The 24,642-nt window shown below is 38.4% G+C and overlaps 3 protein-coding genes and 1 long non-coding RNA gene across 6 annotated transcripts; 2 read left to right on the forward strand and 2 right to left on the reverse strand.

Moving 5' to 3' along the window:
* The first annotated feature begins 5,979 nt into the window (after positions 1-5,979).
* LOC132129071 (small ribosomal subunit protein eS26) lies at positions 5,980-7,314 on the forward strand. The gene is made up of 4 exons (XM_059540495.1): positions 5,980-6,115; positions 6,658-6,835; positions 6,949-7,079; positions 7,222-7,314. Exons 1-4 carry the CDS (start codon positions 6,113-6,115, stop codon positions 7,255-7,257), a joined length of 348 nt encoding a protein of 115 aa, XP_059396478.1. The 5' UTR covers positions 5,980-6,112; the 3' UTR covers positions 7,258-7,314.
* A 972-nt stretch (positions 7,315-8,286) lies between these two features.
* LOC132128844 (zinc finger protein Eos-like) lies at positions 8,287-18,341 on the reverse strand. Of its 3 annotated transcripts, none has more exons than XM_059540211.1 (8): positions 18,237-18,341; positions 16,100-16,154; positions 15,748-15,852; positions 15,282-15,587; positions 14,988-15,155; positions 14,008-14,160; positions 12,753-12,884; positions 8,287-11,941 (listed from the first exon to the last, which is right to left on the reverse strand). In XM_059540211.1, the coding sequence occupies exons 2-8, from the start codon at positions 16,140-16,142 to the stop codon at positions 11,145-11,147; spliced, it is 1,704 nt and encodes a 567-aa protein (XP_059396194.1). In that variant the 5' UTR covers positions 16,143-16,154; positions 18,237-18,341; the 3' UTR covers positions 8,287-11,144. The 3 variants fall into 3 exon arrangements, with proteins under 3 accessions (XP_059396194.1, XP_059396192.1, XP_059396193.1); XM_059540209.1 differs by having other exon boundaries at positions 14,988-15,170; XM_059540210.1 differs by lacking the exon at positions 18,237-18,341 and adding an exon at positions 17,983-18,103 and having other exon boundaries at positions 14,988-15,170.
* Positions 18,112-20,668, forward strand: LOC132128847 (uncharacterized). The gene is made up of 4 exons (XR_009428395.1): positions 18,112-18,220; positions 18,301-18,447; positions 20,196-20,351; positions 20,532-20,668. It is a non-coding gene; the product is annotated as an uncharacterized LOC132128847 (long non-coding RNA).
* Positions 20,026-21,538, reverse strand: LOC132128846 (dnaJ homolog subfamily C member 22-like). The gene is made up of 3 exons (XM_059540212.1): positions 20,998-21,538; positions 20,481-20,773; positions 20,026-20,345 (listed from the first exon to the last, which is right to left on the reverse strand). The coding sequence occupies exons 1-3, from the start codon at positions 21,536-21,538 to the stop codon at positions 20,163-20,165; spliced, it is 1,017 nt and encodes a 338-aa protein (XP_059396195.1). The 3' UTR covers positions 20,026-20,162.
* Positions 21,539-24,642: the final 3,104 nt, after the last annotated feature.

Raw genomic sequence — 24,642 nt, forward strand, 5'->3', positions numbered from 1 at the left:
TTTCTAAATTCCAATTTAATTAGATGCTGCTTTTTAAACTTTATATTCATAAAAAAATCCTAAAAACAATACTGAGCCAAAAATACTGAGCAGTAAAAACAGTTTTCAAGATGAATAATATTAAGAACCATTAATAATTGAGTACCAATAAGAACTGAACATCAAATCAGCACCATGTGACACTGAAGACTGAATTAATAGCCCCTGCAAAATCAGCTTTTCCATCAAAGGAATACATTCCATTTTAAAACACATTCAAATAGAAAACAGTGATTAAATGGCAAAAGAAATCACAATATTATTTAATTTAATATATGCCGCCTTGTTAAGCATAAGAGACTTCTTCCAAAACATCATTATATTAACAAAATTATTCAAAATTTTGACTGATAGTTTAGGACAATCAGTTTTTTTGCAATAGATTAACTTTGAAAAGCATAGCCTTGTGGGCTGTAAATAAATAAAACACACCCAAAAGATATAACCAGAAAAGCTTCCCTATGAAAGGGAAATAATAATGAATAAACTAAAAATAACAAATGTAAACCTTAAACCGATCTTCGACCTTACAGGAAGTTTCTGGATATATGCAGGTGCATTACAAGGCAAAACAGTGCTAAAATACAAAGCATTAATAAAAGCGGGAAAGATATAGTTAGAATAAGAAGAGAAGGATAGAAAAGAGGGATAAAGAAGCAAAGTCAGGCTGCATTCCCAGGCACTGGTGGGATGAGGGAGGCGGAGGGTGGAGGGCTACTGTCATTGTGGGAGTGCTGAAGAGTCACTGATAATTAGCTCAATTAGTGACAAAGGCAATGTAATAAATACCGACTTAGTGTCTGGGTCCCTGCTGTCCACTCTCTACACGGACTGTGATGCAGCCAGGGACTGACGGACAATTCATTAAACCGACAAAATACCCCACCGTCCAGGCGTGACGCTGCGAGTTAGCCCCCTACAGGCCCGGCCCATTGTTCTAATTGTCTGGGTTGGAGTCGCTTTCTGGCCATCTCCTCCTCGCCCCCTCCTTCGCCCTCTTCTTTCAAAAAACCCAAGGAGTTAATGCCCCTACCTAACTCTGTAAGTAGGTGATCAGCAGGTTGGGGGAAAGAAAAAAAATGGAAAGAGATACTCGGATGGGAGGGGTACAGTGGGATTAGGGTCTGAGGGTTGCCCGGGAGTGTGAAGACTGGCCCCGATCGGAATGTCGTAGAGATGAGTCCAGAAGCTCGGATGTGGGACAAAGCGAGAGTTAATTAGGAAAGATTGAAGGAGTTGGCGACAATGGGCCGCCACCCGAGTCGAGATGAAATTGCTTCCGCGGATTATTGGGGAGCGAGTGTGTGGGTTGCAGAGATGTGTGCCCCGGGAGGGGTTCGAGCAGCCTTGGATTGATGGCTGCCCCTCTGGTTAGGGAATAGGGGACAGGGGAGGCTGACCGGCTGTTCCCACAGTCTGTTCTGCAGCAGCCACCTTTGACACACGGGCCTGCCAGGCGGCAAGCAGGGAGGAAGGCTGGGAAAGGGATCTCAGAACACAAGAGCTCTTAAAAGCATAAATTCATTTTGCTTTCAATGCCAGTAAGGATCATGATGGACATATGCAAACGACAGAGTCAAAAAAAAGCACAAATTCAGAGTCGCAGATTATGATATATGCAACCACAAGCTGAAAACTCATTAACACTGTACATCTCTATTTAGTAACATGGTCGAAAGAGTTTATGAATTGCAGTTTTTCTTCATTGGAGCGGTCTGCTCTTTTTCCAAAGCTGAGCAATACAGTTTTAATTTAATAAGTGCCCTTGAGGGGCTGTGTAAAGCTTAGAGAAACGTAACCTTCCACTTGTGGTTTGAAGCTAATAGAATAATGGCAGAAAATTAAATCACTTGAAAAAAAACCAAAACAAATCCTCACAGGGCTGGACCGAGTAAGAGTTTGGCCAAGCAATGTTGTTGTAGAGCGAATACTTTCAATCCAAGGAAAGAAAAGAGTCACAGCACAGAAAACAGGTACATGATATATGGACCACAAAAAATTGTGACAAGCAGCTTTTACTAAAAAATACAGAAGACTGTTTTCCCACCTCTAGCTTGGGTCATGTAGAAAGGGTTGAGGTACGGGCTGCCGGGCAAAATGGGCCAAAGAAAGTTTATGGAATGTGAGCAAAGTTTGGGTCACCATGCTGAATAGAGCACAGTGGAGCAGTGGTCACATGCAGAGCTGATGTAGTGTGGGCGCATGGCTTCAACAGAATGTGTGGATTCTGCACAAACTCTGGTACCTCAAGACAAGAATCCCAACATTCTTTAGTGTCAGCCCTGATGAGAATGGTTTCAGCAGCACAGCATGCCTGGGATTATGGGTGTCTGCGAGTATGTGTGATAATAATGAGGTGTGCAAGTGCGGTTGTGTGTGGATTTCGGAGTGCCTGGGCATGGCAGCTGGGAAGCAGGCAGAATCCAGGAGATGTGAACTCTACATGCTGCATGACCCTCTCAGCAGATGGTGGCTCCAGAGAAACTGCCATCTCACATCACAAAAGCCCTAGTCTTGTAACATCTCCATCATTCACTCGTACTCTGCCTTGCAACTGCTCCCTGAGAAGAAGCAATGTTAAAGATGACAGGGCATTAGTTGGCATCATTGTATAGAAATCATAATGCGATTGAATGTATGATCACTGACCTACTAGATTATTTGATTTGATTCATATGAGCTACTACTTTCATTTAACTGGATAGTTTACTCACCCTCATGTCATTCCAAACCTGTATAACTTTTTTTTTTTTGTGGAACACATTAGCGGATGTTTTTAAAAATGCTTCAACTGTTTTTGCCCATGAAAGTCTGTAGGGTGCAAAACAACACCGGAGCCTTATGAATTTTATAATATGGACAAAAAACACCTGACATTTTGCAAAATACCTACAAAGAGTTTTATGGCTTTTAGTCTATATATAAGAATATACTGTAGATATTGTCACAATAAATTAAGAGTTGAAGAATTTAATTTAAGACAAGCGAAAATTTATATAATGTGATTTATCTTGATTTACCTAAAACAAAACAATGATTTAATAAATGTATAACTTGCGGCCATAATATATTGTTTTCTCTTGCATATCACACATGGTGCTCTATTACTTGTGGATTATTGTGATGTTTTTAATCAGCAGTTTAAACTCTCATTCTGACGGCACCCGTTCATTGCAGAGGATCCATTGGTGTGACAAGTGATGTGATGCAAAATTTCTCCAGATCTTTTCTAATGAGTAAACAAACACATCTTGGATGGCCTGGGTGTCACTAATATTACAGCAAATTTTCATTTTTGGGTGAAATATATAACCTGCTTATGAATGCAGTGGCAATAGCAAATCATGTTTGATAGCTGTGATGTAACTAAGATCTTTCAATATGTCCATTCAAATATCCTGTTTCAAAAAGAAATATTTAAAAATGTACTAATCAAGAAGCTCTGACACACCTAAAATTGCTTTTAAAAGAACAAAGGATTGACATTAATAATTGTGTAGAAGGAGAATTTTACATTATTTAGTGGATAAAAAGTCTATATCTACAGAAACAGGAGCCATGCACTCTTAAACCTACATCTTTTCTGAGGATGTTTCTGTGGAATGAGGGTGAGTATTATAAACCATTAGACTGATGTCTGTTGCTTATGCTGAGCATTAAGTCTGTGGAAGAAAGTCTGTGTGAAATAATATCTGTATACCTGTGCAAGTGTATATGTTGGCGTGTGTGTGGGCGAACGGGCCTGGTGCAGTAATGATTTAGGTGGCAATATCGACACAATGAACCATGACCTCTTAATTTAGTCTATTGAGGCGACAGACGGTTCTCAGTAGGTCTGTTTTCCAGCCAGGCTAAATCACATTCTGCAACCACATGATGACAGAGATAAAGGTTAAATAATGGTGCCTGTTTATTTATTTATTTTTTGATTACTGAAAATTGTGAATTGTTAATGTTGGCTCAGAAACAAATGTTTTACAGGGATAGTTCACTCAAAAATTATGATTCTGTCATCATTTACTCACTTTCACATCATTACAAACTTTCAAAACTTTCTTCTTTAGAACGCAAAAGAAAATATTAGTGTTTTTTTTCCATAAATAAATGTCAATGGGGTCCAATGTTGTTTGCAGTGTTGCTACTTATCAAAAATACATGGACAGAAAATATGTTATGTTATGTATATTTTACCTGTTTAACCTCAAAACATTACAATGTATGAAACAGTTGGCCAAGCAACAAAACAGACTAAATATTAACAAATATCTGACCCCTGGATGGCGTGATTAACCAATCAGAATCAAGTATCCCAAAAAGCCACATAATAAGTATAAATTTTAACTGGATCATACCTACCTAAAAATCTTCCAGCATAATGATCACACAAGTTGCCTGTGGAGCTGCAAATCATATACTGTAGTTTATTTACAGTGCTTCATGCACTTCCATCCTATCTAGTTTTGGAGAGAGAAAAAAACAGTTATCAGTAGTTTGACTGTCTGAATGAAATCCACTGGGGGGGGGGGGGGGGGGGGTTGTTTACGACAAAGGAAAAAGCATTGGGTTTTTAGGTTTTAACTATTGGCTCTGTTTTTACAGCAACAGTGGGTAAGTGTTCAACTCTGACACATGAACAGAGGAATGTTTATTTGCTGAAGTTTAGGGGCATACTGGTTACAGGAACACTGACACATTCCTCTGTCCCCAACTCTCCCTTTTCTCTCTCATGATATCTTAAATTCAGCAGTCTTTCCCTCAAGTCCCAGAGCTAAAATGGACATCTTAAATGCCATACTATTACAAGGTCAAAGATAAACAATATTACAGTTGAAAAAAAAAATACAGCATATGCTCATTGGTTATGTTTTGTAGCATGGCAGATGGTTTGAGCTGGTCCTTAGTTGGTCTTTAGCTATTCCTAAACTTGTTGAGCAACTAGCTCCTGCTCAGAACTAGCTTAAACTAGCCCAAGACCAACTAAGGACCAGGTTTAACCAGCTCAAACCAGCTTCCATACTTCAAAACATACCTAACCAACATGTGTTGGTTCTTTCAACAAGGTAGTGGAAGTAAATATGACTGCATGCACTTCTGAATCAGTGAGGCCTGGTTTCATCTCTTCAGTTCCCATCAGCTACCCTGTAAAGAAGAAATTTTTTCTCTGCAACAGCTCCTTAAGTGCAGTGACACAGGGGACAGTCAACCGCAGGAGCTACACATCCACTCTTCCAGACTCCACACACATGTTGAGAGCTGCTTGCATTAGAACACCTCCCTCTTTTGCCCCCACCTCTCACCAACACTCCACTCCACAATCCAACTCTATAATCACTTCCAGAAGCAAAGCAGAGGACATTTCAGAATGCCATTATGCCGACTGTCAATTATTGTCCATCATCTCAGAAATCCCCCTCATTGAAATGACAACACTGCCACATACAGAGGTGTGAGTTGATCTTGAATTGACAGTGGTATTTCGGACAGCAAAACTGTTCATGAAGAAATCAACTGTGCACCAAAGAGAACCCGTCCCCACAAATATTTAGATCTGTGGTACAAAAATATGGGTATTTCAATGATTCTACATTTGGAATGTCTCAATTTTCAATTCATGGCAACTTCTTCAGTGCTTGGCTGCTAATACCATTAAGTGGATGACCATTAATTTAACTTATTCTAAACTCTGACAAAAGCATCTGGGTCTGGGAGAGACGCTCAAGTATAGGTCTCTGCAGGAAAGTATTACGAATCCTTTACTGACATCTAGTGGAAACCTTAATGCGCCAAAAAATGTATGAACACGAATTTATCTTGCATTGTTTGGATTTACCGAGATGATTATAAATCAGCTGCAATCCGTGCAATGTACTTCAGGAAGTTTTTTTACTGTAAATCTCTAAATGGCACCAATTCAGATCCAGACCAGAAATATCTATCATAATTAAACGATATTCTATTCCTTTAAAATCTTTGGGCCTTTTATTATCTTACCCAGAGACTTCCGGCTGCTCTCCGCTCTATATAAATGACGTAAACGTTCTTCCGGTCCTCTTTCATGCTTTTCTGAAACAAGATGGTGAGTTTAACAATCGTTCAGACAGAGGCCAGTGCTTCATAATGTGTTTATGAGAAAGAGTTAGTGCGGTTTTTACACTGGTTCTACATATCGGATTTTTTTTTGTTACTACGTACAGATAAACTCTAACGTTACTCCTGTTTGTTCAGATGAAGTCATTAAAGCGATACTACGGCTGAAGTGTAACGCATGTACATTTAAACTCGTAACAAGCATTTATAAGACATTTATCTTGACTTTAAACTGCTTATGTTAAGCTTTAAAATATGGTAACGTACACAACTAACGACTATCTTAATTATTTATGTTTTAAAAGCCCGGATGAGTGATGGAGATTTTTAGGCTATAGACTATAATACACGAGATGTACATTATAAAAATCAAGTATGTAAACGCCTACAATGGAGTAACCGACAAAGAGACTTGGGTTACCAGTATATTTTAACTTAATCATAAATCTAACACCTTTTTTATAAGCTTATGATTAAACAAGTTTGTCATTTATAAACCAGTGCCAACTGTAACGTTATTTCTTAATCTAGACTAAGAAAAGGAGGAATAATGGTCGTGCCAAAAAAGGACGTGGACATGTCCAGCCCATTCGATGCACAAACTGTGCCCGGTGTGTCCCTAAGGACAAAGCCATCAAGAAGTTTGTCATCAGAAATATTGTGGAGGCTGCAGCTGTTAGGGACATCTCTGAAGCCAGTGTGTTTGACTGTGAGTTAATGCACTTGTTTTTAGCAAGTCGGGATACTAGGCTTCTTGGGTAGTGGGAACAATCAGAGGTTTGTTAAAGAATTTATCAAACTTGTTTCTTTGTCCTTCTACAGCCTACATTTTGCCCAAACTGTACGTGAAGCTGCACTACTGTGTCAGCTGTGCCATCCACAGCAAAGTGGTGAGGAACCGCTCTCGTGAGGCCAGAAAGGACCGGACCCCTCCTCCACGCTTCAGGCCTGCTGTAAGTCTTACATCAACATCCACTTTCAATAAGAACATAATCATGTGTTGTGCTTGATAGCAGTTAGGAATTATAAAACAAGCTAATTTAATACCAATTTAATATGTAATACAAAGTTAACTGATGTTTTTTTTTCTTTCAGGGTGGTCCCCCAAGAGCCCCTCCCAAACCAATGTGATCTGGAGATATTTGCATACATTTTTATGTAAGGAAATAAAGTGGACTAAAATTAAAAGCATGTTCTTCTGTATGTGTTCCCTCAAATTAAAAATGTTGCTTTACTTTGTGTACTTAAGTTTGGTTTTACTCTGAGAATTACATGGGGAAAGATTACATGGGGAAAATAAAACCCTAAATTTTTATAGTCAAATGAATTAGACTTTTTTTTTTTTCCTCATTTCTACTTTTAGGACAAAATTCAATACACTTACTGAAGTGCATTTTGAAAAGGAAAATATTGTGAAGTTTTGCTAAAACTTTTACCACTGTTAGTTTACATTAGTTACCTATGAACAATAATGCTACAGCATTTATTAATCTTAATGGTTAATTACATTTACTAAAACGGTTTTAAAATCTAAAGTTGTATATGTTAACATTAAAGCAGTCCGAACAATAAACTTAAAGATTAATAAATGCTGTAAAATACATTACTCATTGTTTGTCCATGTAAGAAGTGTTAATAATATTTGTTTTACAAATAAAATCTTTTATATTTTTACTTCAAATAAGATGGATGTACTAGTAGTAAATAATAATGAAACACTATTAGTATTCTCGTTAACAAACTATTAACATCTTAACTAATAAAGACTCAAAAAATTTTTTAATGAAAATATAAAAACATTAAAAACACTAATAAATACAATAGTAGAATATTAATAATAGTGAAATATCTGCAATTAAGTTGGAACAACTGAGAAAATAATTATTAGAACAGTAATTTATAATACATACTAGAACTTTTTTTTAAGTCATGGTTCTGTCCTTATTTTAACCGAGACTGCATGGAATATTTGTTCTTTTCAAAATTAATCTGATACAGCAAAACTATTTAAGTGCACTACATAAGCCACCTTAAATGTCCACCTTCCCTTTAACATACTGAACAATACAATCAAAAGAATACTAAACATAAAATACACAAAATTAGACATAAATTAGGCAAACTAGAAAACAAGTGTTTAGAGTTGTAAGCGGACAGAAGTTACAACAAATATTACTTTATTGGACATGAAAAATTACTTCAACTTAAAGTTGGGTTACACTCCTTAAAAACAAGATCAAATAAACAATACCTCTTGAAACCAACACACCTTTTATAGAACATGAGGCAGTTTTTTATATTCTAACAAATTTGAGGTAAAGAGTTTTTCTTTGTCATATACATTTTTTTTTCTCACAAAATATTTAAAAACATTGAACAGGGATAAAACCCTAGAATGACAGAGTTTGATCCCTGCCTCCCCCAAAATGCTAGGTCTCTCTTTCTCAGTTGCTGCTCATTATGGTTGCTTCACAGTTCATTTAAAAATATTGAGCTCCTCACACCTTGGGGATAAGAAATATGAAATGGTGCAGAAAAGAGCTGGGTTTGGTTTAGACGAAATAGGGAAAATTGCAGCCAGTATTTCACAAGCAGAACAGTTGCAGAACCCCAGCAAACAAACGAGTACACATGCAACCTCCCCCATTCACACACGCAGTAGAATTCATTAAATAATTTCTTTTTGACCATTAAGTGCATTGTGTCATATATGGTTTTTGCCATAATTCAAGTTAATAAATTTATGTCTGCAGAAAAGTCTATGAAGGGTGCAAAGTCCTTAACTAACCTTTGTAAATACTGGATTTGATCTAACTTCTTTGATCCATTCATACCATTCATGTACTCCGTAGGCTTGCACCGGAGTGAATTCAAGCATACGCATTACGAGGCCTACAAACATTTTAAAAGTAACCGTAAGATGTAGGGTCAGTGGATTACACATAAGCAAGTATAGGAAACAGCTGACCACCTCCAAGGTCAAGTGATACACACATGCCACAACATCCAAGTACCCTTAACCATAGCCCACGTCACATAAAGGTGATAAAATGTACAAGCAATCAAACAAAACAAATCTTCGAGAATCTTCAAAATTCACTCATTGGTGCTTTCGTTTTGTCTCAGTTTGTGCAAGTGAGATCCACTGATAAAACATGCCATGATATATCTTGGCAGGACGGTAAGTACCTCTACGACAACATTTCAGTTCTTTCCTTCAAAATCGAGCAGCAGTTCGTTCGTACTCAGTGGGGATCGAGAGTACCGTATGCATGAACTCAGGACTTGACCACACAGGACAAGCGTACAGAATACAAGTCCAATATCGAGGGCAGAAGTCACACAAACATCCAAGCACCAAATTTTACAACACGAGGAGAAAATGTTCAGTTCTGAATCCTTAAATGACCACGACGCCTTTTATTATTAGGAAAATAGCCTTTATAGAATTGTTTTTAAAAACACCACACTGTTCATCTGGTCTTTATAACCAACGTGTTCTCGTATCAAATTGTTTCTTGTTTTCTCTAAATAGCATTTTTATCAGAAATCAGTGCAATAGCGCAATTTTAGAAAAAAAGGATTATGTTTCAAAGCTCAGTTACCAGCCAATACTGTGCCTTCCCCCCCTAAAGCCTTTGAATAAAATCCCCCTCCCACCCCCGTGCCGCCACGTCTGTCCGAAACCCTCCCAACAGCCCCAGCAAAACACTCACATTTAAGCAGAATTAGAAAAAGTGCAATCCTCCTTTTGAGGTAACAACCCTTCCCCTTCACTTGTCATCAAAGTCTCGGAATGCAACATGGGTCTGCGTTTGGTCTGCACCAGAACATTAAGGCCCCCCACCCCCCCTCCACATCTAAAAAACATAATGTGGCTCACTGTGATCGCAGCATAACCAAGGATGGATGGCAGGGACTTTATACTACAAAAATGCTTTTAAAAAAAACTCTTTATCATCATTTAAGTGAGGTCGAGATAAAGTTTGAAATGACAATCAAGATCTGAGGCACGAGGAAACCAAGTGTTTGTTTTTTTTTTCTTCAGGGCAGAGGTTGTAGACTCAAAAACTAAGGCAAATGTTTCAAGTTCATTTCCTTTCTCAAGTAAAACATCAACATACATATTAGAAAGAAATAAAATTACCCGAGCCATAGCTTAAGCCAAATCCTATTTGACCCAAAAGTGCCGTATCATCTCAGTTTTAAAGTTCCCCGAATTCAAGCTGCACTGTACCTACTGAATCGTCCAGCATTAAAAACCATGTGCAATTCGACAACAAGCTTGTACAGGGTTCATATAAAGCAACCATTAAGGCAATATGTGTCTGTGCTCCTTATATGGCTAACATACCAATACTCCAGCCTCAGTTTTGCAATTCACGCTGCTTGCTCTCCATTCCCTCTCTGTCAGCAATGTCCTCCCTGAGTCGCCTTATTTCAACAGTCCCACCAAGGTATCCTAAAAGAGCACAAAGTTTGTGTGAATACTCCTAGGCATAGATTTCTCTTGTTTAACAGGCTCAGAAATTTTGGAAAACCACTCTGGAAACAGTCCAGACTTTGGACGCCAAAGCAGTTCATTGTCTTTCTCTCTTCAAGAGGCAGACTCTATGTAAACGCCACCGAACAGATGAGTATAGACCTAATCTCACACCTCGAATTTCTCTTCTCAACTGATTAAAATAAACCCCACGGAAGGAAGGCACTTCTAAAGCAAAACAGCTGCGTCTTGCGATGAATGACTTGGTATGGGAGTGCAATCGGAGGATGCAACTTGTCCCCCGTTTGAATCCTCCTGACATCCTCTAACACGGGATGCAATTGCACATTTTATGTTTGTACCTAAGCGATTAGTCTTCGACGGTAAAACATTATGTCCATTAACTATAAAAGCAAGTGCTAATATACCCCAATCTGGTGCAGACCAAACTAGACGCCATGACGCCATCTCAAAGCAGCATACAACTCTGTACATCTCCCCCCCAGTCTCGACTTCCGCCAACTACAAGCCCACCTCAGCCAACCTGGTGCTCTCCGCGGACAATGTGCGAGGAGAACTCGTAGCGGTCCTGGCTGCGGTGGCCACAGATGTTGCACTCGAAGGGCTGGCGGAAGCCGTGGCAGCCCATGTGGATGGTGAACATGACATGGTCCAGGAAGAAAATGCGACAGTGCTCGCAGCGGAAGGAGCGCACCGACCGCCCTTCCCCGTCCACCACCTGCATGGCTTCCCTCGCTGGTGGCGAGCGTGGACTCGCCTTGGTCGGTAAACCCCCAGGGACCCTTTTCTCCCTGTCCCCTTCCATGTCTGTTTCTTTGGCGTGACTAGGACTGTGCCGCTCTCGCCCACGGTGGTTCAAGTTTCCCGGTGGCACCGAGGTGATGACGCACTGTTCCTCCGCCATGCTCTCAGTGTCTGTCGAATCTTGGTAACCGTTGCTTGGCGAAGCGACATGGTTGCGGGTGGAGGGCGCATCTTCATGACCCTCGCCAGCCTCCCTCCCGGCCAGGCCCATGGAGATGCCCCCTGCACAGTTTAGACGCTGCCCAAGAGGAGTTATGTGAGGGTATACGGAGCTGATGACTGGGGTGAACTCTGAGAGGCAAGCGGAGTGGGGAGGCATCCGCAGGGAGTGGGTAGGATCCATATCATTGCTGCCGCCTCTCTGAGCCCGCAGGAAACGTCCTCCCATGCCTGCTAAAGCAGTGGTGTCACCCTCGGAGTGCGAAAGCAACATGTTCCCTTCTTTATCAGGATTTGGGTCAAGTTCATAAGGTGCTTCGGCTATATTCAGTCGCATGTGCTTTTCACCTAGAAAATCAAGGAGCATCATTGGTCTTCAGTAACCACTAGATTGCACTGAAATAACCAAAGCAATAACCAATCAAATTTTTATAACATTGTTTTTCTAAATCTAATTCATTGCAGCAAAATTCTAAAACCTTAACTGAGAAAACAGAGCAAAAGAATTAGAAGATATAAATAAATTATATATATATACACACACACACACACACACACACACACACACACTACTGTAGACAATTTGAGTACAGTAATATTTTTTTAAAGAAATTAATGTGATATTAAAGACATATACACTGGAGAATTGGCTGGGGAAATTTCAGCTATGTTATCACCAAAATACATTACAAAAATTTAAATATATATATATATATATATATATATATAAATCTGTTTTGATCAAATAAATGCAGCTTTTGCATCCACATTTATCTAAATGTTGCTATATTAACAATCAGTCAATAATTAGATGGAATTAAGTTTCACTAATCTTACAAATTTGCATGTTTAACAATTGAAAAATGTACAAAGAGAGCTCATTTTGAGTGCTCAGCTCATTTTGAGTCAGACATAATAACATGCGATTCACTGAAAAAGCCATCCAAACCAAAACATTGAAGTCCAAATCATGGTTTGGCCCTTGATTCAGACAGATTTGCTTTGACTGATACAACCTGAGTGATTTGGTCATACATTTTTATAAACATGTTTTCTGTTGTGTATAGTCTGTAAACAATTCACTAACTCACTAACTTTTCACCCGGAATGTCAGAGCAGAAACACTGTTCTACTTAGGTATTCAAAGAAATGGTCTTACCCAGAAACTTCTGGGGTGTAGATCTCTTCCTCTTGGTGATGCTATTGGTCAGCCGGTCAATGAAAGTCATCTTCTCTGAGGAGGACTGGATCAGGGGTTCAGACATCATCTCCACGTTATGGGACTCTTCACCTGAACATAATACCAATGTAGAAGCATGTTTATAATAGAATAGTATTCAAAATGGTGTTAGCCAATACCAGTGCAATTTCACACCATTTTTGATTCCACAGCAATTATTTATATGGTATTGAATATATACTACTGTTCAGATGTTTTGGGGTCTGTTTTTGGAAGAAATCTCTCACAAGGGCTGCACTTATTTGATCAAAATGACAGTAAAATCAGTACTACAGTGAAATTCAAGAGTTTCTATTTTACTAATAATATGTTTATATGTAATTTATTCCTGTGATGAATTTTCCTCGTCATCCCTCCAGGCATCAGTAATTTTAATATACTGATTTGTTGCTCAGAAATAATTTCCTATTATCATTAATGTTGAAAACAGTCCTGGAACAATGCTGCTTAGTATTTCTGTAGAAACTGCATTCAATTTCTCCAGGGTTCTTTTGCAAAAGTAACGTTCACATTTATTTAAAATAGAAACCTTTTATAACATTACAAATGTCTTTACTGTTGCTTTTGATCAATTCAATCTGTCCTTAAGAAAAATTGCACTGACCACAAATTTTTGAACAGCAGCGTACTCCTTTATTTAAAAAAATACTCCTTTATTTAAAAATATAAATACACAGTCCAATGTAAAATAAATTACTTAAGAGCAGAGCATTAACTGTATGATTATTAATGAACTTACAATACATTAATATTGATTTAACACAGCAGGTCTGTTTTTCAAATAAGAATAAAAAAGCATATCATCAACAAAAGAGACGGGTATAAGCTACATTTGAACTCATACTGCAAGCCCTACAGCACAGTGATATTTTACACATAACCACCTGTTTATATTCTCAGTGTTTACAATTATACCTTTCCAAAGCATGTATTTTAATCACGAAGTGCTTTGGACCGTTCATGCACGCAGCTACATCACCAGCTGTGATCTTCACAGAGCATGAATGCAATAACACTGGAGAGCTTTCAAAAGCAGCCGCCTGTCAGACAGCACTTGAGTAGTGAATACCACTGATGCTCCAGAAAGAATGAGATCATGCATTTTAACATCTTGATGCCAAAGTACTGCTAGTTCTGACCTCCCTTGCATTTGGGTGAGTAAATATGGTATTACCGTGTGCAGGCTGGGTGTTGCGAGCAGGCTGGTGGTCCAGACTCTGTAGGTAGCTGTGACAGCGCTCACGATGCTCCTCCAGGGTGTTCTGCTGCTTGTAGCTGCGGCCACAGTAACTGCACTTGTAGGGCTTCCCTACTGTAGGGGAGGACACTGAAATAACAGAGAACATGAATGCATTTCACACAGCTTTGCAGGTGAAACATGAACATTACTAATACAGTATTGATGTTGTGGCTAATAAAAGATGTTACCCACTTAAAATGATTTTTTTTTTAAATTGCAATATAGAAATTTTAATATAATATACTAATATTTCCAATATGATTATTAAAAATGAATAATGTAATGACTTATACAGGATTTATCAGACCACAGAATTTCCCTTGTCACAATTTCCCCAAAAACGAAATGACACGCTGCTCATCTATGACGTTTGTAGAATAGGAAAACCTACAGACCGCATCTGTCCGTTCAGCTTTAGAGATGTGCGTCATTTCGAAGAAATTCATTACTAAAGTCATTTCTCTGAATATCTGCATTCTCATTCAAAGGACCTTAGGCACTACAGGTAAATGCTCTTCATCATTCAAAAACACAAGCAGGATATCCTGTTTTCATAATACTCTAAATGTCATACTAGACCGCTGAATTTTGTTGTCTTTTACTAAAACTTGATTACATAACCAATGGATGAGGTCTTATTTACACTTATTAGTCTGCTCGCACAACCATAAGTATAGAAACAGGTTTAAAATGAAGTTTAGCAAAGTTCTAGGCAGCAAAATAATCACCACTTGCGTTAAAGGAGAAAAAGGTTAAAATGACCTTGACTACATTAATTTCTGCTCCGTGGCAAATCGAAAGGCTTTTTCCATCCCACACACTTTTCCATCCATTTATTTTCCAGCAGCAAAGTTCTCTTTCCTTCCTTCTCTTTATTTCTCGCAAATGGCCTCTCTCAAACCACAAAGGCTCACCGGAGTGGGTGCGGAGGTGTCCTGTCAGGGCGTCACGGCGGCGACAGGCGTAGTTACAAAAGGGACATTTGAAGGGCTTCTCGCCAGAGTGGAGCTTGATGTGACGCAGCAAGTTGCCTTTCTGAGTGAAGGAGGCCCCACACTGGTTACACTGGAATGGCCGCTCACCTACAGAGACCAAGACTACCAGTTTTCCCACCGGCCCAAAAAAACAGCACCACATATCTTCAAGCTGGCATTTTTAAAAGAGTTTGATCTTTTTTTTTTGTCAAGAGTAAGTAAAGAAACACTTACCTGTATGGCTGCGCTTGTGCACCATTAGAACATTGGGTCCGATGCAAATCATCCCACATATATCACATTTAAGTTTCCCATTGGGCAGCCGAATGGGACCCGGGGATGCGGACTCAGAGCTGGCCATCTCCCCGCAGCCACTACCAGACTGCCCTCGTGTACCTCCGACCATCTCCACACCACCATCTTCTGCCAACTCACCATTTTCATCTTTCCATCTTTCATCCTTCTCCCCAACTCTCCTTTCCGCCAGTGGAGCACCACCTGCCTCCTCGTCACTATACAGCTCCACCTTGATGGAGTTAGCTGGGAATGGAGAGAAAGTTGTACATTTATTCACTCTGAAAATGATTCCATCCATTCCAGAGTAGAAATAATCAGGAATCAGTGCGTGGCAGTAAAATCAATGGCAAATGCAGAAATTATTCAAAATGTAAAAGTGAGTTTAATGGACAGAAATACTGACCACTGAGTGAGCGGCTGGGTGAGGACTGTTGACTGTTTGGTGTGCTCACAGTGGGTCCTCTGACCCCTGCAAAAAACTCCCGCTCTGTTGAAGAATCTCCACTACCTGAAAACATTGAAACAGTCATGTACAAAGGGGGTCAAAATAGTCTGTGGAATTTTTTTTTTTTTTTTTACATTTAAGTCAAATGTCCCACTATAAATTATATCAGTTTGACAATTTGAGTGAAAAGTTGAAATGAAAAAAAAAAAAAGATTTTAATGTGGACATGGACATTGAAACCCACTATATTTAGCTACATGCACGTGTATGAGAAAAAACAAAAGAATAAGACCTGATAAAGGCACCTTACCTGACATGTACGAACGGCCATTGCAATCGTCAGCATTCATCATCACACCAGGTGCCTGTACCGAGAAATCATACAAAAAATATTACTCGATAAGGCATAAAACTTACACATCTTACAAAAAAACAACTTACAATTTGAAGCACATTTTTAAGAATCCTAAGTGCATGCATTGATACATTATACAATAATACAGTGCACAAAAAGAACGCTAAAATGTTTATCTTTGGCTCTTCTGATTTCAACTGAAAAAATAAACTGGTTCACTTGCAGTTCGTTATATCTCCCTTTCCTGTGTGGTTGAACGGTTCGAGTAGCTGAATAATTTATATGCACACACTGGTCAAGATCTCATTTCTAGCTCAACAGCTGAATTGAGTGTCCATTCTATAGATTTCTAGTCTTAAATGGAAAGCGTAGTGTGCAAGAAACTACCCTCCCTTTAGACTGTGACCTATCAGAACACAGGCTGACATCTAAAGCAACCATGATACTAAGGCAAATGCAGGGGTTGTTATGATTTGCCATTACTCAGAAATTTCCACATATTATCTGTCGCCTTTGGTACTGGAAACAAATGCAACACTTTTGGTAACGAAATAAAAGTTTTTGTTTATAAAAATAACTATTTGACACGTCTGCCATCAAAAAAGGACTGTAATTTTAAGACTTTAAAGCTTTTAATCTTTGGCATTGCGAGCTGTGGCATTGGCACACATATATACATATATATACATATATTATTATTATCATTTTTTTTTTGATATCTATAAATAAAATTTGACCCCAAAATATTTCATATTTTCTCAAATTTAGACCCTCACACGTACTGTTCTTTATGATTGTAAATATTTAGGCTAAAGACCACCTGCAGTAAAAGCTCCCTTGGATGTAATATTTTATACTAAATAACAACACTAAAAACACTGGGAATTAATGTATTTGTTGAAATCAACATGCAAAATAAACTAATTTTGTCTGCTCCAGTCATAACATAGAATTATGAAACACATAAACTAGAGAAAAAGATACACCATACATTTACTAACAGCAAAATAATATGCAAGCAATGTGTTTTAAAAGACAAAGAAACCCTAAAAGCGACTGAAATAAGCATGAAAGTGACACTTTTGGCTCACACTGAGACCTGAACATTTTTTTTTGACACATGACAATTATTTAGTTTAAAAATATTGAGTTTTTTCCCCATTGTACTACTCTTTGGGACCAGATAAAAACTCATTCTGAAGGACTTAGAATCTCTAGTATCACAACTGTATTATTTTTGGGGGGGTTAATATGGGTCAAAACTGACCTAAGGATCAGAGGAAGATACAGTTTAAACACATTCAGATATTATAAAAATATCTAGACAGTAGACAGTTGCAATTAGACGACAAACGGCATTGGGTACTTTTTCATTCTTTTAAACCTAGAATAAATATGGGCTCTTAAAGACTATTATCTTATATCCGCTTAATTTTTATAAAGATTTAATAACATATGAGCTAATAACAAACAGGCCTTCAGAAATGTAATACGTCTTTGCGTCGTCTAAGACAGAAAACAGACAGCTCCAACAGACAAGTCTCATGAATTCACAGTGCTGTCACTGAGTCTAATTACCGCATTAATCCAAACAGCCCTCGTCTGTCAATCACAGAACAAAACAACGCCTGACGACGAGAACATGACTGTCGTACACGAGACTTGTGTGTTTAGTAACTTTCCTGCACCGTCGTGCTGCAGAGGAGGACTGACAGACCGCACGCAGAATAATGTCAATCCTGTCTGTCTAAGAGCAGCACTAGCTAGCAGCCGCTGCTAACCAGCTAACGAGACGTGACAGCTCACAATAAGGCAAAGACACCGCTGAACTAACTCACAAACGAAAGAACTACCGTTGCTGACAACGCAACCCAATCGGCAGCCTCCTGTCGTGAAATACAGTCGATCTTTAGATGTGACAAACTAAAGCGGAATTTTGTTTCCTGAGAGCCCGCTCGCGTTGCTATGGCACCCAGTACTCGACAGATGCGTCTAGCCGTGTAAACCCTCCCAATCCGAGCAGAGTTACCTGATCTGATGTCACTTTCTCTGAATAACCGGTAGCGATTTTGCACGGTGAGTATTTTCTTACCTGACGATCGACTGTGATTGCAATATTTATACAGCAGAAGCGCCGTTTGTTTTCTCTGGCGAAGGCAACATCTCCGGGATCTTTTACCTGAAACCCCAAACAACTTCCGGGCCCATGCTGGGATACAGGCCCGAGTAACCTATAACCGAAAACCGCCTCTCAAATCCACGATTGCGAGAGATTATCGATTGCATCGATCCTCATGCTACAGGTTAGCAAATAAAAAGCTACGCAAAAGCTACAAACGCCACCTTTTATTATTATTATATTATTATTTATTTTCGACGATAGTGTGTCAGTAAAAGTGACCGTATAATTTGGACAATTGAGACTAATTATATTACTAATTATGCTGTTGTTATTATTTCAATTACAGTGTCAGTAGTAGTGACATTTAAAAAACAAATCTTTCCTATGATTTATCTTAAGTAATAACGTTACGTTACTTCTTTCATTTAAGCCACTTAAAACACTTCACTCTAACAAACAGGTCAAATGTGTCTGTTTGTGAGAATCGTTGAACGTATTATTAGAACAAATCACACAGTATTGATATTATAAATTCTAAAACCATTAATCATTTTATTAGTGTGCAAATAAAAAAAGACATCCTAAAAGCAGATGTGTTGCTAAGATTTGTCACACATACAAATATCCTTAATTAAAGCAACACTTAATAATTTCCCTATGTAAGGTAACAGGCCTAATATTTGTTTAGTTTTGGGGATTTTGTTGAATTTAAAAATGTGACAAAAATGATAGGCAACATTCACGAAATTCTTAATTCTAAAACCATTAATAATTTAATAAGAGTGCGTATTATTATCATTAATAATATTATCATTATTGTAGTAGATGATGTTATATAGGCCTGTCCTACAGTAACATGCATATAGTTCCACGTTCATTTATTTTTATTCTTGGCTATGATACCTACATTGCAGAGTCATATAATACTCTGTTTTGATTTTAATTTTCATATTAGAGTCATACTAATTTAAACTAGTAAATATATAGCTATGTATATATATAATATACCTATATTTAGTATTTACTCATATCCTAGGTTCATCAACAATTATATCACCATCGGTCAAAAATCTTTGTGTAATCTTTGATGACTAGCTAACTTTCAAGGACCACATTGCAAAAACTGCTCAATCTTGCAGGCTTGCATTGCATAACCTCAGAAAGGTCAGGCCCTTGCTAACAGAGCATGCTGCACAACTTCTTGTCTAGGTCCTTGTCCTTTCTTGGCTGGACTACTGCAGTGCTCTTCTGACTGGATTTCCGTCATGCGCAATCAAACCTCTGCAAATGATTCAGAATGCAGCAGCATGTCTGATCTTCAACAAGCCCAGAAGGGCCCACGTCACAGCTCTCTTTATCTCCATGTACTGGCTACCGTTGCAGCTCACATAAAGTTCAAGTCATTGATGCTTGCAAATTGTACAGCCACAGGCTCAGCAACCTCCTACATCAACTCACTCTTACAAATCTACATCCATTCCAGAAGCCTGAGATCTACAATAATCTTTTAATTTTGTCATTATTATATACATTTTGTTGATTTTCATTTTTTCCCTACAATAAATTGCTAAAAATAATAATAATAGACAGTGCCCCCGCCCCCCCAACCCCCCGCAGTGCCACTGAAAACCCCTTGGGGTCGCCAACTCCCCGTGGAAGACCGCTGAGTAGCAAAACAATTGATTAAATGTTACCACAAGATGGCAGAGAATCCTAAGTCGTCCTCCTCGAGGGAGAACTTCTCTAAATAAAAATGAGAAACCTTTTTTTTTAATTAACGTTTATTACATCATATTGACTTTATCAAGAAAAAAATATCCTTTTGTTCTCTCAAGTATGTAAAAATTAAATTTGTGACTTTTAAACAGTAACCTATGTGACTTCTTTCCAAGAAGATCATTTTCTCCTTTTTGTCTTATGTCTGTTCAGAAGTATTTCATATGCCTCCTGAATCTGAATAAACATCTGCTGTGCCTCTGCTTGCCGCTTCGGGTTGTGATCTGGATGCCACACTTTAACCAGTTCCTTATAGCTGCGAGTGACCTCCTCCAGAGATGCTTCTTCTGACAGTGATAGCATCTGATTGTAAGAAAATATTAAAATGTATCCATTATAAAAAAATCCATTATTTACCTTATTATATGTAAAAACACTGCAAAGTAAGACCTATAAATATTCTATACACAGTTGACCACTTGAAACTACTGAACTCACCTTCAGAGCCTCCATTTCTTTTTTACTATACTCATTAAGAATTATTTCTAGCATCTTCCTCCAGGTTTCCTCGTAGAAACCTCCTCCTGTCAGGACACATAGCAGACGATATGGCAACAGCAAAAAATACTCTAGGAGTCCTTTGAGCCACGGAATGAACCAGAAGAAATCAAGTAGTGTCGCTATACAGTCCGATATGTAGTATAATGTGGCAGTGGTGTTGTGGAAAACACAGTATCCCAGCGGAGCAGAGAAAGCCAGCACACCTAAACTCAGACGATACAGACGGGGCCCTTGGGAAGATTAACACAAACTGGCTTAATTAAACGCACATGTACATTATGCATAAATAACTTTTTTGCACTAACAATTTGAGAACCAAATAGAGATCAAATAACTTATATACCTTTACTGCAATAACATTTCAGAGAGCCTTGCCAAAGTGTTAGTCAAAGTTCTTGGAACATTCACTATGGGTTGACATGCATAAAATGTGCATATGTAAAGTGCATCTCACCAAGTGGCTCTAGCCTCTGAGGTCTGAACGTGCTGTGCTGTGCAGCGGTAACACTGCCAGCTATGCTGATGGGCAGAGGAGATAGGTTGCTTCCATAGAAGATGGATGATGTGATGATGCACGTAATGAGGGTCTTCTGAAGGTCAGAGGTCTGCTGGCCCACAGAGGACACCAGATGAATACCTGTAGCTACGCTCAGTGGCAGCACTAGGAAGTAGAAGAAGCTAAGAGAACTAAGACTTATTAAAGCCACAGAGCCGAAGTAAATACCAACACAAATCTGACCGGCGAACCGAATCAGGCCTACAGGTGGTGGTGGAGTGGCTTGTGGACGTCTAACGGGGGCTCTCTCTGCTGCATGGTTGGCCTCGTTCACATACGATGGGATACGGAAGAAGTCTCTTGTCCAGCCAATGCCAAAACCTCCAAAAGTTAGTATCCAAAGAAGAGCATGGCTGTCTCTGCCAAGATAAATGTGATGAAGGCCAAGTGGGCCACCCATTGCCCACAAGGCATATGTGATCATGACCTTTTTAGCCATAAGGTCATTCTAGCTGCACACAGGAGCTTGAAAAAAAGTCAATAATTTAAAAGTTTAGCCAATAACATGAGTACGAATAGTGCTTAATAATAAAGTCTAAGAACAAGCATTTTAGGTGAATCTCATGCAGTTTTTAAATAAATAGTAACAATTTCACCTGCTTCTCATGTAAATCTATCTTATAAGACTATATAGCATGGAATGTTGCTTTATTTATTGCTTTTATGGTGCCTTTTCCTTTAGGAGCTTGATAGCATTGGTCAGCATTTACTGTATGAACAAGAAAAGCACATTTTGGGTATATATTTTCTCCTTTGGTGAAATAAAGTCATACAGGTTTGGAATAACATGAGGACGAGTAAATAATGACATAATTGGCATTTTTTGGGTTTTATGCTTTTGATAATCTCTCTTTTCACTCTCTCATATCACCCATATCACTGGCTTTCAAGTTATAAAATCACACAGCTCACTGCTCTCTTACCTGCGGGAACTGAGAGATCAAGCTTCATTCAAATACCAGATTGTTTTAGAAGACTCCTATAAAATGGTAGTCATTAAAAAATTTAAGAATCCATCCAATAGATCACAGCATAATGGTTTTTAAATTGAAATCATTCACTTTCAGAAAATAATAACCTATGGACTTCCGTGTTTGCATCAGTATGGACTTTGGTTTGATGATGACACAGTTGTAAAGAGCAAACTTTAATATCCCATTATCTGTGAACACTTTTCAGACATGGAACATTAAACATTTACTAAAATGCACTAGACTTCTTAAATATGTTTTTAGTAGTCAAGTCACCTTTATTTATATAGTGCTTTTAACAATACAGATTGTAACAAAGCAGCTGAACAGCATTAAATAGGAAAATAGTGTGTCAATAAAGCAAAAAAACAGTTCATCATTGAATTCAGTGATGTCATCATCCTGCTCAGTTCAGTTTAAATAGTGTCTTTGCAATCAAGTCGACAAAATCGTTGGAAATTAAGTGTCCCCAACAAACCAAGCCAGAGGCGACAGCGGCAAGGAACCAAAACTCCATCGGTGACAGAATGGAGAAAAAACCTTGGGAGAAACCAGGCTCAGTCGGGGGGCCAGTTCTCCTCTGTCCAGACGAAATCAGCAGTTCAGTTCCACGCTGCAGCAAAGTCAGATTGTGCAGAAGAATCATCTGTTTCCTGTGGTCTTGTCCTGGTGGCTGTCTAGGTCTAGGAGATAAGGTCTTGCCTGTGTGTCTGTGTCTTGGGCTCATCTAGTTGTCCTGGTCTCCGATGACATTCAGGGCTGTAGAGGTTCTCTCTAGGTGCTGATCCACCACCTGGGCTGGATCCGGGTGACTGCTGTGACCATCTGATCTGGATACAGACTGGATCTGGTGTCTACAGTGACATTGTGATATTCTAATTATTATCAAATTTTGAGTTTTGAGAATGCAGCGGATGTGGAGGATTATAGTGCAATAAGAGCTCATTCAAATACTGAGGTGCTAAACAACTCAGGGCTTTATAAGTAATAAGCAAGATTTTTAAAAAAGAGCAAACAGTATTGATAGCTCGGCTCTAAGAGCAATATCAAAATCTATAAAAAAAAAAAAATCTATAAAATGTTTGATTGGGAGTCAGTGGAGTGTTGACATAACCAGGCTAATATGGTCATACTTCCTGGTTCTAGTAAGAACTCTGCTGCATTTTGGACTAGCGGGAGTTTGTTTATTAAGCGTGCAGAACAACCACCCAATAAAGCATTACGATAATCTAACCTTGAGGTCATGAAAGCATGAATTAACATTTCTGCATTTGACATTACGAGCATAGGTCATAATTTAGATATATTTTTGAGATGGAAAAATACAGTTTTACAAATGCTAGAAATGTGTCTTTCAAAGGAAAGATTGCTATCAAATAGCACACCTAGGTTCCTAACTGATGATGAAGAATTGACAGCGCAGCCGTCAAGTCTTAGATAGTGTTCTAGGTAATTACATGCAGAGTTTTTAGGTCCTATAATTAACCTATAATTAAGTAAGAAATTACTTCTCATCCAGGTTTTTATATCAACAATGCATTCCATAAATTTTTCAAATTGGTATGTTTCTCCAGGTCTTGAAGAAATATAGAGCTGACTATCATCAGCATAACAATGAAAGCTAACATCATGTTTCCTGATGATATCTCCCAAGGGTAACATGTAAAGCATGAAAAGTAACGGCCCTAGTACTGAGCCTTGAGGTATGACATACTGCACTTGTGATCGATATGATACCTCTTTATTGACTACAACAAATTGATGGCAGTCAGATAAGTACAATTTGAACCTTGCTTATAGACTTCCATTAATGCCAGCAATGTTTTCTAGTCTATTCAAGAGAATGTTGTGGTCAATTGTGTCGAATGGAGCACTAAGATCCAATAGCACTAATAGAGAGACACAACCACGATCAGATGATAAGAGCAGGTCATTTGTAACTCTAAGGAGAGCAGTCTCAGTACTATGATACAGTCTAAATCCTGACTGGAAATCCTCACAGATACCATTTTTCTCTAAGAAGGAATATAATTGTAAGGATACTATCTTTTCTAGTTTCTTGGACAGAAAAGGAAGATTCGAGATCTGTCTGTAATGACTAGTTCGTGGGGTCTAATTGTGGTTTTACAGGGTAAAGATCCTGTGCCATGCTCCTCATACTGCAACGTTAAACACATATCTGCTAATCTGAATTAATTTTAAAAGTTTGTTATCAGTAAGATTTTTTCTGCAAGAATGCATTCAATTTATCAGAGACATTTATAATGATACAAAAGCTTCTGTTTAAAAAAAATTATAAATAAAAAAGGAGGTGGGGGGGGGGGGGTCTGTTCTTTTGAACTTTCTATTCATCAAAGAATCCTGAGGAGAATTATTATTATTATATAAATATATATAAATATTAAGCAGGGCAACATTGACTATAATAAGAAATGTTACTTGAGCAACGTATCAGAATATTAGAATATTTTTTATGGATGGGTTATATTTTTGCATTTGTTATTATTCATAACAATACAGTTGCAGTTATTGCTATAACATTTTTATTTGTTTTAATAAGTTACAAAGAAAT

The sequence above is a fragment of the Carassius carassius genome, chromosome 46 (genome assembly GCF_963082965.1).
Source record: "Carassius carassius chromosome 46, fCarCar2.1, whole genome shotgun sequence".
In the NCBI taxonomy this organism is placed as follows: Eukaryota; Metazoa; Chordata; class Actinopteri; order Cypriniformes; family Cyprinidae; genus Carassius; species Carassius carassius.

Bases quoted from the DNA above. Each gene is read 5' to 3' on its own strand.
- LOC132128844 (XM_059540209.1), bottom strand. From the start codon at position 16,142: ATGATGAATGCTGACGATTGCAATGGCCGTTCGTACATGTCAG. The intron at 15,171-15,281 runs GTAAGTGTTTCT...GAAAACTGGTAG, and splicing joins GCACAAGCGCAGCCATACAG to TCTTGGTCTCTGTAGGTGAG. The intron at 14,161-14,987 runs GTGAGCCTTTGT...CTGTTATTTCAG, and splicing joins ACACCTCCGCACCCACTCCG to TGTCCTCCCCTACAGTAGGG.
- LOC132129071 (XM_059540495.1), top strand. The intron at 6,836-6,948 runs GTGAGTTAATGC...GTCCTTCTACAG, and splicing joins TGAAGCCAGTGTGTTTGACT to CCTACATTTTGCCCAAACTG. The intron at 7,080-7,221 runs GTAAGTCTTACA...TTTTTCTTTCAG, and splicing joins CTCCACGCTTCAGGCCTGCT to GGTGGTCCCCCAAGAGCCCC.
- LOC132128846 (XM_059540212.1), bottom strand. From the start codon at position 21,538: ATGGCTAAAAAGGTCATGATCACATATGCCTTGTGGGCAATGGGTGGC. The intron at 20,774-20,997 runs GTGAGATGCACT...AATCTTCCCAAG, and splicing joins TCAGAGGCTAGAGCCACTTG to GGCCCCGTCTGTATCGTCTG. The intron at 20,346-20,480 runs GTGAGTTCAGTA...TCTTACAATCAG, and splicing joins AAGAAATGGAGGCTCTGAAG to ATGCTATCACTGTCAGAAGA.